At 38.4% G+C, this 18130-nt stretch overlaps 1 protein-coding gene across 6 annotated transcripts in view; it reads left to right on the forward strand.

The window, feature by feature from the left end:
* MLC1 (modulator of VRAC current 1) overlaps positions 1 to 18130 on the forward strand; it is a 62515-nt gene that overhangs the window by 22174 nt on the left and 22211 nt on the right. For 5 of the 6 annotated variants that reach the window (XR_012251228.1, XM_073652122.1, XM_073652123.1 and 2 more), the window contains exons 5-9: positions 1435 to 1536; positions 2176 to 2277; positions 3789 to 3860; positions 7316 to 7432; positions 15458 to 15514. Coding sequence is in view for 5 of the 6 variants with exons in the window: in XM_073652122.1 (XP_073508223.1) it covers positions 1435 to 1536; positions 2176 to 2277; positions 3789 to 3860; positions 7316 to 7432; positions 15458 to 15514 (450 nt within the window). In the remaining variant the exon portion in view is untranslated. The remainder of the gene's footprint in view (positions 1 to 1434; positions 1537 to 2175; positions 2278 to 3788; positions 3861 to 7315; positions 7433 to 15457; positions 15515 to 18130) is intronic. The other variant, XM_073652126.1, reaches the window with a different exon arrangement.

The raw sequence follows: 18130 nt of genomic DNA on the forward strand, positions 1-18130 counted from the left end.
GAGACTAGGTGTTTACATGGGATGATATGCTCAAAATCATTTTTATGTTGGTACAAAAATATGCTGCTATTAACATGATATTAAATGCATGCAGAGCGATCGTATTAGCAATCATTCTGTGAACATAAATTGTTTATCGGCCTCCTAAACAGGCCAGTAAATGACCGCTGATCGCCTTTTATATAGCCAATTGCCGGATTATTTAACTGCACGGTACAGTTTATTTAAAGGGTCCATTAGGTTAAAAACTGTAACGGGCGTCAGTGTACCCCTTTTGCAAGAGCTAGGCTCTTTCCAGGTTTCTCAGCTATTGGTCCATTATTGCCTAGTTGGCGCCTGTTTACATGAGTGTTTTTTTGGCCATGTATGACACTCTATACCCATGCAGCAGCTTATATTGGAGTTTACTGTCAGAGATCATTGAAAAAACTTCCAATGTACAGCATGCATCTGTTTGAAGGCTCTAACGACATTGAACCTTCCCTGGGGTGAAGTGTTGCTTTTCCTAGCCAAACCAGAATTCTGACTAGGTGTTTGTGTTCAGCTCAGATCATCACGTGAGGGCAGACCCAGGAAAGTGGACCTTTACTCGAAGTAGTTTCGTACCCCTAGTTTAGACAGTAATGCACCTTATCAAGCACCTAGTCCATCAGTGCTCATATTCACAGGCCAATGAAAGAGGATGGGAGCAGAAATATCGCTTATATGATCTCTTTGCCCCCATGCAGTATAATGTAATTGGCAATGACACAATGATTTTTTACCTGACAAATGTCTGTTTTGCGCTTTTGTTGTGGGATCACTGGGATGTTTACATGCGTGCATAATTGGGAATGAGATTTCCTACAATCGCTTGTTCACCGATTATCTACTCTTATAATGTAACCATAAATGGGAATCATAGGGGTTTTATAACTTTGCAGTTAATCAGTGTATGGCCTTGTCTACCATAGCACTGCTCTCTTGTATAGGGCACAAATCATAACTTCTGCTGCACTTATTTGCACCGGGACTTATAAAGAAACAAGGAGGATGGAGCTAGCTGGTGGCGAGTTGTCCTGAGAACTACCGGAAATTTGTTGATAGCCGTTGTCATCCTAACATTCATAGAGACTGTTCCTGCCTACAGGAGATCTTGCTCTGGATTGGTAGTCAGACTGGGGATTACATTACATTTGTTGACCATACTGAAAAGTAAAATGTAAGGATAGACCGTTCCTATCCATTCAGCAATGATCATCTCCTTTCCTTACAGCCCCATCCTTCATCTGTTTAGCCTTTTTCTGTCTGCGGCATTTTGTAGTCTAATCGCACAGACCGAAATGTCACATGCATTTCTTGGATTGCCTATTAAATTAGTATAATTTGCATTAAAGGAGTTCTGGGGTCTTCATTGTAAAAAGCAAGTTATTTTTATATTTATTTTTCTTTTAGATCTCTCATTATCAGATTTTATTTGTTTCCACATTTTCAATTACTACTACCTGTCTCATATGGTTTGGATGTAAACTTGCGATTAATCCAACAGCAATAAATGTAAGTAGAAAATATATTTATAATTATCATTCCTGTGATCAAAATTAAGTTTATCGCTTAGATATTGATGGTGAAAAATAAGACCAGTAAAATCCCTTAAATCTAGAATTAATGGGAAATGATAGACGTGAAGTTATAAGATGATATTTGTAGCCGTTTCTAATTCAGATTCTTTAAATGGCTTTTAAAGGGAACCAGTCATGTTGAAAATGGTATTGAATCTGCAGGCAGGATGTTGGAGCAGGATGGACTGATCAGATTGATAGATATTTTTGTGGGAAAGGTTTCAGTAAAACTTGGATTTTATTTATTAAAATCCCTAATGATTGCATGCATATGAGTCCAGTGGGTGGTCTTGATTGTTAATGTTCCTGTTATGACTATTCATGCAGAGATGACTGTCAGTCGCTGAGTAGGCCCGCCCACTGGACTCCTCTGCATTCCAGCTACACACTAACCTATGTATCCTTCTGCTCCAATGCTTCTTCTCTGTCCAATGCTGTCCAGAAATTGGACTGCATGTGCAATGTTCTCTTTAAGAGCTCTTCTTAATAACAATTGTAAGTGCCTCATCCTTATTTATAAGTAGTCGTGAAAATGTAAAGCCTGCTTTACCAGAATGATTGATTTTCTTTATAGATAAATTTCAATGTGATTCTTCTTATTCTCATGGAAATTTTCATGGCAACAACAGTAATTGTTTCTGCAAGATCAAGTGTAGACTGTTGTTCGGTGAAAAGCGTAAGTACTAATTTTCTTTATCTTGTACTTACAGAAGTTGTCAGCAGGATCCACCACAAGCACAGCTTCCTAGAAAGGCTTCCTATAATGCATTATTATATTAAAGCATTCCATCAGTTATGCAAAAAAAAATTTGTTTTAATATCGCCATTTATAAATTAGCTTGACTAGTTACAGGGGCTGCACCTCCACCTGGTGGGTGCAATCAAGCAGAATCTGCAATTGTCATGCCCAAGAAGCCTGATTTAAAGGGGTTGTCCACTGTTAGGACAACCCCTTCTTAAACTAAATGTTCGTCCCTGTTAAAATAATAAAGCCTATACTCTCCTCCCGTGTCACCTCTGTTCCAGTGGTGTATGCACTCGTGGTCCTGGGGCTCTGGTGCAGTGGAATGACACGTGGTTCTCGGCGCCCAATCAGCGCTGGTGTCACCGCCTACGTACGAACTGAACATGAAGAGGAAGCCAGGGCTACAGCTGTTCCCGGATCAGCGCCGCATCAGAGCCTCGGGACCGTGAGTGCCGACACCGCTGGAACGGAGCCAGCACAGGAGAGGATTATAGGCTTTATTATTTTATCGGGGCTAAACATTTAGTTTAAAAAGGGGGTTGTCCTAGTAGTGCACAACCCCTTTAAGTCTCAGATCCTATTAAACAGGTTGTCCACTACTTTTACATTGATGACATATCCTCAGGATAGGCCATTAATGTCTGATCGGTCGGGATCTGACACCCAGCACCTCCGGCGGTCAGCTGTTATCGGTGTTTGAGGCAGCATTCACTACCATCTGGAAGTGCTCGCTTGACAAGCTGCTTCTTCTACTTGTAGTGGCCGAGACTTGGTACTGCACACCCTCCTCCTATTCAAATCAATAGAGGGAAGATTTGTAGTACCCCACAGCGGCCACTACAAGTAGACAGCGCAGCTCAGCAAGTGAGTACTTGCAAGTGTGTAAACTTGCTTCCATGATGATAAGAGATAAGTGGGTTAATTGCTGTTAGATTCCCTTTAAGAAACAAAGTTAAAAAGGTAATCTAGGACTTCAACACTGATGGCCTGTCTAAAGTAACCCTTTGAACAGGTTATCCACCTTTTGGGGATATTAATATTTTTACTGAAAATGCATTATTTGGGTTTAAAAATAATACTTTTGCAGTTGGGTTTCATTAAAAATGTTGCTTTATATTAGCCTTCTGTAGTCTTTGTATTGCATCGTCATTGCTGACTGAAGAATGGTGATCAGTGATCAAGTTCAGACAGTCTCCTCTCAGCTGATTTATGACTCCAGACCACAATAAAGCTAAATGTGCTGGGTAAGAAATCTGTAATAGCCAAAATAGGCAAAATTCTTAATGTAACCCAACTGTGAAAGCGATTTCCCACCCTCCCCCAATATATTGATTTAAAATAAAATAAAAATTACCTATAGCTGGAAAACTCCTTTAAATCAAATTTGGATGCTGTGTAATTTTTTTTTATATAGTGATGTTGAAATACCTTTTATTCACTAGGGGACTGTTTGTGGAAGTTCAAGCAATCTACGCAGTGTACAGTTCCCTGCTCGAACAATTAAGTCCTACTCCGTAAGATAAATGTATTATAAATGTTTTGCTTAATTTTCATTGGTCAAAAAATGTTTTTTTTTTCTTTCGTTTTAATTTATAAAAAAGCACACTTTTTATAGAATGTATACACTCCTCAACATTGAGACACCAAGAAGTAAAAGTCGTGGAATTCTGGAAATCACAGGATCAATAAACATGATAATAAACTGCAAGTGATGGGAAATGGAAACCCATTTTCAAAACATTTTGATTGATTCATTATCAAGTATGAGCGCAACGTGCAGAAATGCTCACACTTACAAGTCTTGGCTTGTATAAACGAGATTATTAATGTTTGTTTGAGGAATGTTCTGCTACACTGAATGCACTTGGGTAAATCATCAAGATCCACTGCCAACAGCTCCCTTTGCAATTGCCGAACAGCGACATTCCAGATGTGCTCTATGGGAGACTGGTACGAAGATACTGCAGATCATTTTAGCAGGTTTAGGCCGTGTAGGTTGCTTGCATTAGTACGAACAATATTTGGTTTGCCGTCATTGTGTTGAAAAACAGCTCCTGGGACACTTGGAAAAATGGCCATACCCTTGATTCCAGAATTAAAGGGGTGTTCTCAAGTTCTTTAATTGCTTTAATTAGTTAGACAAATGACTAATGAAAATGAAGCAAGTTTGCAATTAACTTGCTTTTTCTACTGCTGCCATTCTTCTGCAATGAAAGCTTTTGTCTTCTATGGTGCAGAACTCCTTTCCATGGTGCCTGGCCTCTAGAGCCTGGCCAAGTGTGCGCAGTAGCTACATTCCGGAAGAGAGGTTAACTCTTAACATCCTAGCTACCTTTCTCCAGCCCATTTGATTTCTATACAGAAATTATCTGCTCGCCTCCCTCTCCCTCTCCCTCTTGCAACGGCACCAGACCACAGCTTTCAGAGCAGGTCTTAATCATGGCTATCCTCCCTGTCCTGAGCTGTATGCTTGTTCAAATGTTTTGTTATCTCCGTGTAAACCTAGTGATAGCAGTGTAGACTTAGAACAAATTGGTAGCTGAGTGCGTTACAGCAGATGTTCTGCTGAGCCTTATAGTTCTACTAACACTACAGTTTTACTCTTTACCATATCTGTCATTCATGGAGGAGAGCCCGCTTTGCCAGGAAATAAGGAAACTGTTCTTGTCTTAGTTGCTCAAGAGACAACTTGAAAATACCCCTTTAATTCGCAATGTAGTGGAAGTGCAATTGGACATCACATACCAAGCATAAGGCTACTTTCTAACACTGAGTATTTAAGTTTTTGAGTTGCAAATTTTTTTCCAGCATTTCTACACCTATTATCTAAATTAGGACACTTGTGTTTTTTTTCACTTCGTTTTTCAGTGTGTTTTTTTACATGCGTCTTTATCGTGTTTGTGACACTGACTTTTGTCTGTTTTTGGAATATCATTTTCTTCATACTTTATTGATATAGTTGTGTGGATTACATGTGTTTTTAGTGCATTTCTACATCAGAAATACACTAAAAATATGCTTTTTTAATAGGGTTTTACCAGAGTTTTCTCAGATAATTCATTACTATGAGAAAAATCTGCAAATAAAACCGAGCATACACACAAAAGTTGACATGTTGCAGATTTCAAATCCAGCATGTGGCCGTGCTTCAAAGAAGACCGTGATTCTTGTGGTATACAGCAATGCTGCGGCATTGTTGAATATAGCACAAACGATCAGATTATCGCAGCTTGAAGTCCCCTAAGGGGACTATTAAGAAAAGTGAAAAGTAAATAAAAATGTTTTAAAAAATTAAAAAAACAAGTTCAAATCATTAGCCTTTTCCCTCATTAAAAATAAAGATAATAAAAAAACACATATGTGGTATCGCCGTGTTCACAAAAGTCTGATCTATCAAAATATAAAAATAATTAACCCGATCGGTAAACACGGATGTGTTTGGTATCACCGTAATCGTACTGATGAGCAGATTCATATTGTGAGGTCATTTTTACCACAAAATGTACACTGTAAAACAATTCCCAAAAAACAATGTTAGAATTGCGTTGTTTTTTTTCACAATTTCTCCCCACTTGGATTTTTTTCCCTGTTTTCCAGTACATTATGTGATAAAATGAATGTTGTCATTCAAAAGTATGACTCGACCCACAAAAAAATAAACCCTCATATGTGTACGTGGACAGAAAAATAAAAAACTTATGGCTTTAGGAAGAAGGGGAGGAGAAAACGAAAACTCATCATGAAGGGGTTAATAACCTCATTGATCGCAGCCAAGGCATGTAAATGTGTGTATTTCTGCATGTGGCGCTCATTCTGTATACTGAATAAATCAAAAATTGTTTTCAATTTATCATTCGCAATTATTGTCTATCGATCCTGTGAGTTCCATTACTCAATGACTTTTCCGTCTTGATGTTGCAATTTCAATGTTGAAGAGTGCATTTATTTAAATAAAAATATAAAATAAATTAGTAAAGTTGTTGCCTACTACTGGAAATCCCATTCTGAATGCCCCCAACTTGCTAAATAAAGAAATACTTACGTCCCGGACCTGCATTACTGCTCCTCTCCGAGCGCTGTGTCCCCTGTGTCTCATGACATTGTTTATGTCACGTAAACACTGCAGCCGGTCAGTGGGTGCTGATAGGCTGCAATGTTCATGTGACATAAATAGTGTTATGATATTGGCAGGGGACACAGTTCTCTAAATGGGGAGTTGCGATGGTCCAAGAAGTACTGTAGGTATGCTTTAAAATTTTATATATATATATATATATATATATATATATATATATATATATATATATAATGTGTGTGTGTGTATATATATACACATATATGTTTAGATAGAGAGATATATATGTTTAGATAGATATATATATATATCTATCTAAACATATATAAATATATATATATATTAATATATGTGTGTATATATATATATATATATATATATATATATATATATATATATACACATATATGTTTAGATAGAGAGATATATATGTTTAGATAGAGAGAGATAGATATATATATATATATATATGTTTAGATGGAGAGATATATATATATCTCTCGCTCTCTCTCTATCTAAACATATATATAATATATATATATATATATATATATATCTAAACATATATATATATATATATATATATATATATATATATATATCACACGTCACCCACTACACATATAGGTAGAGGGAAAATAGAGTATAGACAATTTATATTTTTTAAAAAATATATATATATAGGACATTCAAAATGGTTTGTCCGCTAGTGGACAATCCCTTCTTCATTTTTTTTACATTTTTAACTTTAAGAGTATTAAGAGGAACATGTTTCTATATTGTACTTCTTTTAAAGCACAATTTTATCTACACCATAAAGGTGTCAGAATCCTTACGTCCTTTTTCTAGTGGGTCAGTATGTTTTTTAATACCTTCCTCTTTTATATTTCTCAGATCGTTGAGGTGGTTATTGGAATTTCTGCGTTATTTGGAGGTGTTATCGCATTACACATTGATGCTTTAATATATAGTCCTTACTTATATGTCTCAATTTTTTGGGTACTAGCAGCTGTGAGTATATTATTGTTAATCATTTCTCCCTTTAATATACACACCCTTACATATTTATAGAAAAAGGTATGAAAATCCAACATAATCTGGACCACCAAGGTGTTGGATTTTTCTAATGTGTGAACCATCAGATATGTCACATAGTTTATCCCTCCCTAGTGGTGGATATACCATACAAGATCATCCTGTTAGTGGGCTCTATTCTGTTTACTTTCCATACCCACTGTATATTTAATCAGACTCCTTTAAATTTTTCACTCTTTGTTTCATTGCAGCCATTTGATAAATTCTAAAAAGGTTTTTTGTTCTCATTAATGTACACTCTGCACCAAAAAACTGAAATGTAGAAATTTTTGCAAATTTATTAAAAAAGAAAAACTGAAATATCACATGGTCCTAAGTATTCAGACCCTTTGCTCAGTATTGAGTAGAAGCACTATTGGGATTGTATTGGGCAGGTGATGAGCAGTGTCTAGTTTTCTCCACACATACCACTTAGAATTATCACCAAAAAGTTCTATCTTCGTCTAATCAGACCAGAGAATCTTATTTCTCATAGTCTGGGAGTCCTTCATGTGTTTTGGAGCAAACTCTATGCGGGCTTTCATATGTCTTGCACTGAGGAGAGGTTTCCGTCGGGGCACTCTGCCATAAAGATCCGACTGGTGGAGGGCTGCAGTGATAGTTGACTTTGTGGAACTTTCTCCCATCTCCCTACTGCATCTCTGGAGCTCAGCCACAGTGATCTTGGGGTTCTTCTTTACCTCCCTCACCAAGGCTCTTCTCCCACGATTGCTCAGTTTGGCTGGATGGCCAGGTCTAGGAAGACTTCTGGTGGTCCCAAACTTATTCCATTTAAGGATTATGGAGGCAACTGTGCTCTTAGGAACCTTGAATACTGCATAAATTCTTTTGTAACCTTGGCCAGATCTGTGCCTTGCCACAATTCTGTCTCTGAGCTCCTTGGGCAGTTCCTTAGAGCTCATGATTCTCATTTGGTCTGACATGCACTGTGAGCTGTGAGGTCTTATATAGACAGGTGTGTGCCTTTCCAAATCAAGTCCTATCAGTTTAATTAAACACAGCTGGACTTCAATGAAGGAGTAGAACCATCTCAAGGAGGATCACAAGGAAATGGACAGCATGTGACTTAAATATGTATATATTTCTACATTTCTGTTTTTTTTCTCACTCAAGATGGGGTGCAGATTGTACATTAATGAGAAAAAAAATAACTTTTTAGAATTTACCAAATGGTTGCAATGAAACAAAGAGTGAGAATTTTAAAGGGGTACTTTCTGTACCCACTGTATAGTAAGGCAATCATGTTACTGCTTTAATAATACCAAGTCTTTTTCTGCCTAGTTGTAAGTCCATACTCATTTTTGCATCAGCATAAGTGTTTTTAAGCTTATGAAGATGTGGCCCCTTCTCCTAGGGCAGGGTTCCCCAACTCCAGTCTTCAAGGTCCACCAACAGGATTTCCTTGGTATTGCTCAGGTGATATTTGCAGTACATGCTGGAAACAACTTCTCTTGCTGTGGTTAATCAGAAGGTTTTTATTGTCACTACGCACTTCTAAGTCATACTGGCGTCTTTTTCAAGTGAAAAACCAAGTCCCTGACCAATGAGCTAGTCTGCTGGAATCAGAGCTAGTTCTTGCCCCCTCGGTTGTTCCTGGAGTTCTGCTAAACCAATGCCATAGCAGAGATGGGGATGCATACGAACATTCATATGCAGGAAGGAGTTAAGCAAGCTGGATGAGGAAGTTTGTGTTTGTGTGTGTGTTATTTACCATATTTTTCGGACTATAAAATTTTGGAGGAAAAAAGTGCGTCTTATAGTCCAAAAAATACGGTATATATATTTTAATTGAACATGTCATCAATTTTCTAAGTAAATATATTTCTAAAGGTGCTATTGACATGAAGTTCTCATCAGATGTTGGTAACAACCCATCCAATCCACACAGACAAAGTAATGAAACCATAGATGTCCATAAACTATATGTAATAATGAGAAATGACACAGGGAAAAAGTATTGAAGAAGGAGAGGTGCAAAAAGCCACGGAAAGTCATGGCACCAGCTGAAATCTATCAGTAATTAGAAAGCAGTCCTTCCAGTTAGTGAAAAATAAGATCAACTGGTTCAACTGATGGCCTATAAAAAGGTGTCTCATTACTTGGTGCCACACAAGAAACATCTTGTGATGGGTAAAACCAGTGAGCTGTCTCAAGACCTTCACAACCTTACTGTTACAAAAGATACTGATGGCATTGGTTGCAGAAGAATTTCTAAACTACTGAGGGTTCCAGTGAGCACTGTTGGGGCCATAACCAGAAAGTGGAAAGAACATTATTTCACCATAAACCGGTCACGACCAGGTGCTCCCCACAAGATTTCAGATAGGAGGGTAAAGAATTATCAGAAGAGTTGTCCAAGAGTCAAGGACCACCTGTGGAGAACTGGAATCAGCAGGTACAATTGTTTCAAAGAAAACAATAAGCAATGCTCTCATCCTCCATGACTTGTATTCACGCTCACCACGCAAGACTCCATTGCTGAACAAAAAGCATGTTCAAATGTGTTTCTCAACATTTAGACAAGCCTGTGAAATACTGGGAGAATATAGTCTGGTCAGATGAGAACAAAATTGAACTCTTTGGATGCCATAATACACACCATGTTTGGAGGCCAAAAGTCACTGCATATCACCCCAAAACACCATACCAACAGTGAAGTTTGGAGGTGGGAACATCATGGTGTGGGACTGTTTTTCAGCATACGGCACTGACAAACTTAGTATAATTGATGGAAGGATCAATGTACAAATGTACTGAGACATTCTTGATAAAAATCTGCTGCCATCTACCAGAATGATGAAGACGAAACGAGGGTGGACATTTCAGCAAGTCAGTAATCTGAAACACACTGCCAAAGAAACTGCCAAAGTGAGAAAATAAAGCTACTAGAATGGCCCAGTGATTCACCTGACCTGAATCCAATAGAACATTTATGGAAGGAACTAAAGCTCAGAGTTCATAGAAGGAGCCTACGGAACCTTCAGGCTTTGAAGAGTGTCTGTGTGGAAGAATGTCTCAACATCACACCTGAGCAATGCATACGACTAGTTTCTCTATGCAGGAGGCGTTTTGAAGCTGTCATCACCAACAAAGGCTTTCGTACGAAGTATTAATGAAATTTCAGTAAGCGTGTTCCATACTTTTTCTCTGTGTCATTTCTCATTATTACACATAACAATTTATGGAAAGCTATGGTTTGATCTCTTTGCCTGTGGGGATTGGATGGGTTGTTACTGACATCTGGTGAGAATTTAATGTCAATAGCACCTTTTAGAAAATTGGTGTCGTGTTCAGTACTCATTTCGCCCCCTGTATATAATATGAGGTAGCGGGTTTGTAATAAGGTGATTGTGACTGATTTGTTGTAGCTTCACTGCATATGATTTGCAATGAATTAGAGAGATAGTGACTTCTGCAGCACTACCAGATGTGTTTCAGGGAGAGAGGCTCCACAAAGATACTGTACATAAGAATGTAAGTGCGCTGTGAAGGTTTTATTCTTCATTGTAATGTAAATGAGGAAGTATTATTATGTGCGAACATTGTTCAGCCCTATTTAGTATTGGTGTAAAATCCTTGGATGGTTAGACTGAAAACTGTTAGACCTTTTGATTTTTCATTTCACTCATATATGCTTTTGTACTGTGTAGCCTGAATGTTAACGCTCATAATCATTTATACTGTGATGACATGAACAAATCCATTAATTTCCGTACTCGGCCATGGTTAAGAAAAATCCATGAGTCTTTCCGTAAATTGTAATATGATAGTGCATTCCTGTGTGATGTAAAACTCTTCACTTGAGATGTCATTTTATTTATTGATTATCCCATATTACTTTAATCTTTTGGAATTCCTTGAGCTAGTATCATGTATCTCCATTATTATGGTAAAGAAGGCATCTTCTGGCAGTTGAGTGTTTCTAACACATTATTAAAACTTTTATGTCTGTCATATGAGCCTCCATGGCTGAACCTTTTAATAGAATTGTGATTTATTAGTGACCTAATGCTTGAACACAATTTATTATATCAGATAGATGATAGAAATCTAATCTCGCAGTGAACTCCTAAAGTCGTCATGCATTAGTTTGTTTAGTTTTAAATGTTTTCCCACTGAAATTCATAGTCTACAGTGGCTCGCAGGCCCATGGTGTATGGCTCGCGGCTGCCTGCCAGCTTGGTACATTAGCACCAAGTCTAGCAAACCACTACGAAGAGCAGGTCTCCAGATGGTGAATTTTGTGAGTAGCCCTGCACTAAAGAGCAGATCTGAATGCATATTCTGGTTTGGAGATAAATTAAACTTAAATTATGTTAAGCTGGAGACCGGATGATGCTACCTATCATAGGAGGCGCTTGAAGCTGAATGCAACAGTGTGGTGGAAGAGATTGATGTGAGAATTCTGAATGGAAGTATTGTGGGAACCTCTGGATCTTGGTATACTGCCTCGGTGTGATTTCTGTGGAAAAGCTTTGGCTATCATTATACCAGTAATGGGGGCTCTGGGTGTCACTACTATGAGCTGGATGTGGTTCGCGACTCTCTCAGACCTAAATGTGACTCGCGATCCTCTCTCAAAGCTCAATGTGGCTCTCAAGGTCAGAAAGGTTTGAGACCACTGTTCTACAGTAAGGATTATTTAGGGTATGGTAAAGGCAATCTGTCATCAAATTTGTGCTGCCCAAACCAGGAGCAGCCATGCATGTTTTACTCTGTATCGCTGCAGCATTTCAGCGTAAATATACTTTGAAAAAATGGCTGGGGACTATAGACATGATTCAGTAAAGTGTTCACAACAGAAATCTGGCTTAAAATACTCTGAAAAGTGCTAAAAAAATTTGCACAATGTGAGCTTGCGCAAAAAAATTGCAATTTTTGGTCTTTCGACAGTTTTGGCCAGCATTGCCAAAATGGTAGAACGATCGGCCCAAACATTATTCAGATGAGATCTAATGGGCTTCGCCAGCTTTTGTCATTTTCCATCTTATTGATGTGGTTTGATCTTAGTCTTTTAAGTTTGCAATTATGAGACCACTAGGTGTCAGTACCACTCAATAAAATGGAAGTGTGCACTAAATAACAAGGACATCATTTTATGGTGCCTATATACATTAGATATGCAAATTGCCTCTTCAGAGCGAAAGAGGACTTGAACTCTATAGCGCCACCTATTCGAAGCAGCAATTCTACAAGTCACAATCGACCCTTTAAAGCGCACCTGTCAGCAGGATTGTGAGACATTACACTGATTAATATGATACGTTGGTTGATGAAATCTGTCCTGTGATTCTGGAATAAGTGAAGGCACAGTGAGCTGTCATAAGAGCATATAGATGAATATATAAGCTGAGCCCCAGATGGACCCCCCCTCAGGCCGCCCCGAAGCACGAGCATATCATTATCTCCAAACTGAAAGTGAAGATTACACCAGAACCACAAGATGGATTTCATCAACCAATGTATCATTTTAATCAGTGTAATGTCGCCCAACTGACAGTGTATGTAGTTTACTGAGCACAATCCTGCTGACAGGTGCACTTTAAAGAGTCTTGCAATATGACTTAATCTAATGTATATAATGTAGAGGTACTTCTCACAAAATTAGAATATCATCAAAGAGTTAATTTATTTCAGTTCTTCAATTCTAAAAGTGAAACGCATATATTATAGAGAGTCGTTACAAACAGAGTGATCTATTTCAAGTGTTTATTCCTTTTAATGTAGATGATTATGGCTTACAGCTAGTGTTGAGCGAGTATGTTCTATTAACCCTTTCGCCGAGTATGCTCGGGCCGAGCTCCGAGTATTTACAGCTGCTCGGTGATGAGGTTAAATCGCTCCCGTGTGCATGATTTGCAACTGTTTGACAGCTTTATTACATGTGAGGAATGTCTATTTCTTACACATTCCTCACATGTAATAAAGCTGTCAAACAGTTGCAAATAATGCACACGGGAGCGATTTAACCTCATCACCGAGCAGCTGTAAATACTCGGTGCTCGTCCGAGCATACTCGGAACAGAACATACTCGCTCAACCCTACTTACAGCCAATGAAAACACAAAAGTCATTATCTCAGTAAATTAGAATAATTAACAAACGCCTGCAAAGGCTTCCTAAGCATTTAAAAAGGTCCCCTAGTCTGTTTCAGTAGGCTCAACAATCATGGGGAAGACTGGTGACTTGACATATGTCCAGAAGGCAGTCATTGACACACTGCTCAAGATCCCAAAGTTCCAATTTTCATTTGGAAATCAAGGTCCCAGAGTCTGGAGGAAGGGTGGAGAGGTACACAATCCAAGCTGCTTGAGATCTAGTGTGAAGTTTCCATAATCAGTGATGGTTTGGGGAGCCATGTCATCTGCTGGTGTAGGTCCACTGTGTTTTTTTTTTAGAAGATCAAAGTCAGCGCAGCCGTCTAACCAGGAAATTTTAGAGCACTTCATATCCACAAAATTAATGGACATGCTGTGTATTTTTCCGCAATGATAATCCGCAGCGGAAATTTCAAAGCATGTGCACAGCATATGCGGATTATCATTGGGGAAAGTGAAAAAAAAAATAGTAAAAAATATTTTAAAAAAAATGAAAAACATAATCCCCAAAAAATAAAAATATATTTTACCCATAAATAAATATTATTCTGAAAACAAAACAAAACAATAAGTACACATATTTGGTATTGCTGTGTCCAGAACGACCTGACCTATAAAAATGTCCCACTAGTTAACCCCTTTAGTGAACATGGTAAAAACAAAAATGAAGCAAAAAACTATGCTTTATCATCATACTGCCAAACAAAAAATGGAATAAAAAGCGATCAAAAAGACAAATGTAAATAAAAATGGTACCGCTGAAAACGTCATATTGTTCCGCAAAAAACAAGCCATCATACAGCTCCATCAGCTGAAAAATAAAATTTATAGCTCAGAATAAAGCTATACAAACAAAAAATATTTTTTCTATAAAATAGCTTTTATTGTGTAAAAGCGCCAAAACATGAAAAAACAATATAAATGTGGTACAGCTGTAAATAAAGCTGTCTTCTCAATCTTAAAACACGCAGAACAGCATAAAAAAAATCCTGAATTGTTGGTTTTTGTTTATTCTGTCTCCCAAAAATTGGAATAGAAAACAATCAAAAAATGTCACATGCCTGAAAATGGTTGCAATGAAAGCATCAACTCGTGCCGCAAAAAACAAGCCGTCACATGACTCTGTCGGCCGAAATATGGAAAAATTATAGCTCTAAAATATGGCGATGCAAAAACTAGCCTTTGCAAAAAAAGTGTTTTTTTAGTGTGTGACAGCTGTCAGTCATAAAACCCGATATGAATCTGGCATCACTGTAATCGCATCGACGCGAAGAATAAAGTTGTCTAATCACTTATACCGCATGAGGTAAGGCGTAAAAATTATCTCTAGTGTTAGGGTTGTGCTAGGGTTAGTGTTAGGGTTAGGGTTGTGCTAGGGTAAGGGTTGGGATTTTTTTCAAAAGTAAAAAAAAATGATGATATGGCGACTAGTGTTGAGTGCGGTTTCTTTGTTTTGTTTTTTAGCACTTTTTAAAGCCGTATTTGATCACAGAAGTTTCAACAATAAAATAAAAAACACAATGGAAAACACCAAAAAATGCAGGAAAATGTATAGAAATCGAGTAGTTTACAGGCTCAATTCTATACACAATGCTTATTGGGGTGATTCATGGAAATTGTCTTTGTTATCCACAGGAACCAAACACAATTAATTTTTTATAAAGTTGTGATTTGGTTTCTGCAGTAAAAGAACGTAAACTGTAAAGCAGCTTCGTACTTTTCTCTCTTTCTGTACTCATTGGTAATGTACGTGCCATTGGTATTGTTTCTTCTACTAAAAGGATGGTGCTCATGACGGATATCTCTGAGCTAATAAATATCCACTGTTTGTGTTCTCTTTCAGTGTTTTCCTAGTGCTGTTACCAGTCACGTTGCAGCAGAGTATCCAAGTAAATGTTTGGTAAGAGTATAGCCGGATCCCTGCCCTGAATTCTTGGCTGACCTTACACTATTACATATTCAGTTAAGAGAGGCCTACTGAAAAGGATAATCTATTTTAAAGGGAGCAATTTATCAGTAGGATCAACTTTCCTAAGCCATCTATATGGGTAAGCAGGATAAAGGAAGCTGAAGAAAATGTTACCTTGATATTTGCAATCCTATATTTCATTCCAGAAAAATCCATATTTTTCTTATATGTAAATGAGCTGTTAAGATCTATTGACTGGACACTGATCTGCATGAGACTGTGCCTCCAGAGCTTTATTTTAAATAAAATAGACCATTACCAGTGTGATGTGTAATGGCCGCTCTTAGCTCTCCTGATCTCACTGCAGACCTGTGTGTGATTATAACTGCTCGCTCACGCAACCGTATAAATCAGCTGAGTGCTGTCCAATGTTTTATCTGATAGCACTCTGACCAATGTTATTCGATGGAGCAGTGCCGAACAGCACTTTTTTTTCTCATGCTGATTCGGCGGCATGCTGCAACTGCATCCAATAATCTGATGAACGGCACCCATACAAGTCTATGGGTGCGTGTGAAACATCGGACTGCACTCAGTCATTCGAGTGCAATCCGACAACCGCCGACAGAGATAATGGAGAAGAGGGAGAAATGAAGTTCTCACTCTTCTCCGTATCCAGGATACGATTCTCTCATGCGAGAGAATCCTATCACACACAGGTGAAACTCGGATGAAACCCTGACAGTTAGATCCAAGTGACATTAGCATAATAGGTCTGATTCTCTCTCATGAGAGAATCGATGGCTGTGTGACCACAGTCTAAGGGTATGTGCCCACGTAGCGTTTTACAAGCGTATATGCTGCAGAATTTCCGCAGCGTAAACGCTTGGGAAACGCTTGGTAATCCGCCCCCCATGGTCCCAAATGACAAGCCGCAATGTCAATGCCCATGCTGCGGATTTTTCCGCAGCATTTATGCTGCTCTCAAAAATCCGCAGCATGTCCATTAATTTTGCGGACACGCAGCGTAATTTCCGCCATTGACTTGCATTGAAACGCATAATATCCGTGTCAGTACATTTGTACACACGGATATTATGCGTTTCTATGTGCGGATGGTACCCAAGTCTGGAGGAGAGGAGACTCTCATCCAGACCTGGGTACCATAGAACCTGTAAAAAAAAGAATTTAAAATAAAAAATAAAGTTTGTACTTACCTTCCGATGTCCTCCCGGTGTTTTGTCTGCTCCGTCCGGTCTATTGCAATGCTCCCGCTGTTGTGAAGGACCTGCCATGACGTCACTGAGTAATGTGACCCATCACATGGCTCAATGACGTCACCGCAGGTCCTTCACACCACCGCGAGCCGCCCAACACACTGGACGCGGCAGAGAGAACACCGGGAGCACAACGGAAGGTGAGTATAAACTTTATTTTTTTATTTTTTACCATTTTATTCTTTTTTTTTTAACTAATTTGGTCACACTACTATAAATCCATGCTGGTTGCATGGATTTATATAGTGTGAACAAGTTGTCAAGCACTTTTCCAAGTGATGCTAAAATCGCTTGGAAAAGCGCTTGATAACCCGCATGCAGAAATGCATGCAAAGACGCTTGACAAACGCTTCTACCTGGCGGGAAAAACGCATGTAAAAAACGCATGCGTTTTTCCTGCCAGGGAGAAGCGTAAAAAATATGCAGCATTTCTGCATCGTGGGCACATAGCCTAACTAACACATCTGCAGGAGTCCTGTCAGTGCTTCATCTTCCATCTCACAGGTAGCCAGTGTTTGCAATAGTGTTGCAATACAGCAGAGCTGTGAGAGCTGCAGCTGCTAACGGGTTTGTTATGAGACAAAGTTCAGTTCTACTATTCTGTGCTAGTTACATGACATACACTGGTTACGCCACCTTTCATTTAAAATAATCTCTGAAGGCGGAGCCTCATGCAGATCAGTGTCCGGCCTATAGAGCTGAACAGTTCATTTACATATAAGAAAAAAATAGACTTCTCTGGAATAAAACATTCAGCTTCCTATGACCTACATGCCCATATAGACAGATTAGGAGGGTTGATATTATTGACAGATTTCCTTTAAAAATAAAGCTAGGACAACACAGCACTGTGACATCTCATTTGATTATAAGAAGGGTTGCATTGTGGCGCATGATTGTGACGCTTCAGTTGTGATGCATCCAAATCTGTTGCATTATGAATCGCATAGCGCATACAATTTAGCCATAATAAACTACAATGCAAGTATTTTCCAATTAACATTTAGCTGCGACCTGTTTTAATTATTTGGATGTGGAAAACATCCAAATAGCACTGTACAATAGTCACACAACCATTGCAAAAATGCTTTTGGTTGTGCGACTTGTTGGCATTTGACGCATGTCACCATGTAGGCTTAGTCTATAATAACTAAGCATTAGTACTACAGTAAATTATCTTTTAACACTGTGTATTCCATTTTGTTTACTTCTTGGAAAGGGTCTCTGTATCAGAGGACCCTTCTTTCTTATTTGGATTGCATGTAAATTATGTGCCTGCTGAGGTTGAGAAAACATTGAGAAGGGCAATGACATTCTCAACCTCAATTGG

The sequence above is a fragment of the Phyllobates terribilis genome, unplaced genomic scaffold (assembly GCF_046119375.1).
Source record: "Phyllobates terribilis strain yellow unplaced genomic scaffold, ASM4611937v1 Scaffold_11__3_contigs__length_659146591, whole genome shotgun sequence".
Classification (NCBI taxonomy): Eukaryota; Metazoa; Chordata; class Amphibia; order Anura; family Dendrobatidae; genus Phyllobates; species Phyllobates terribilis.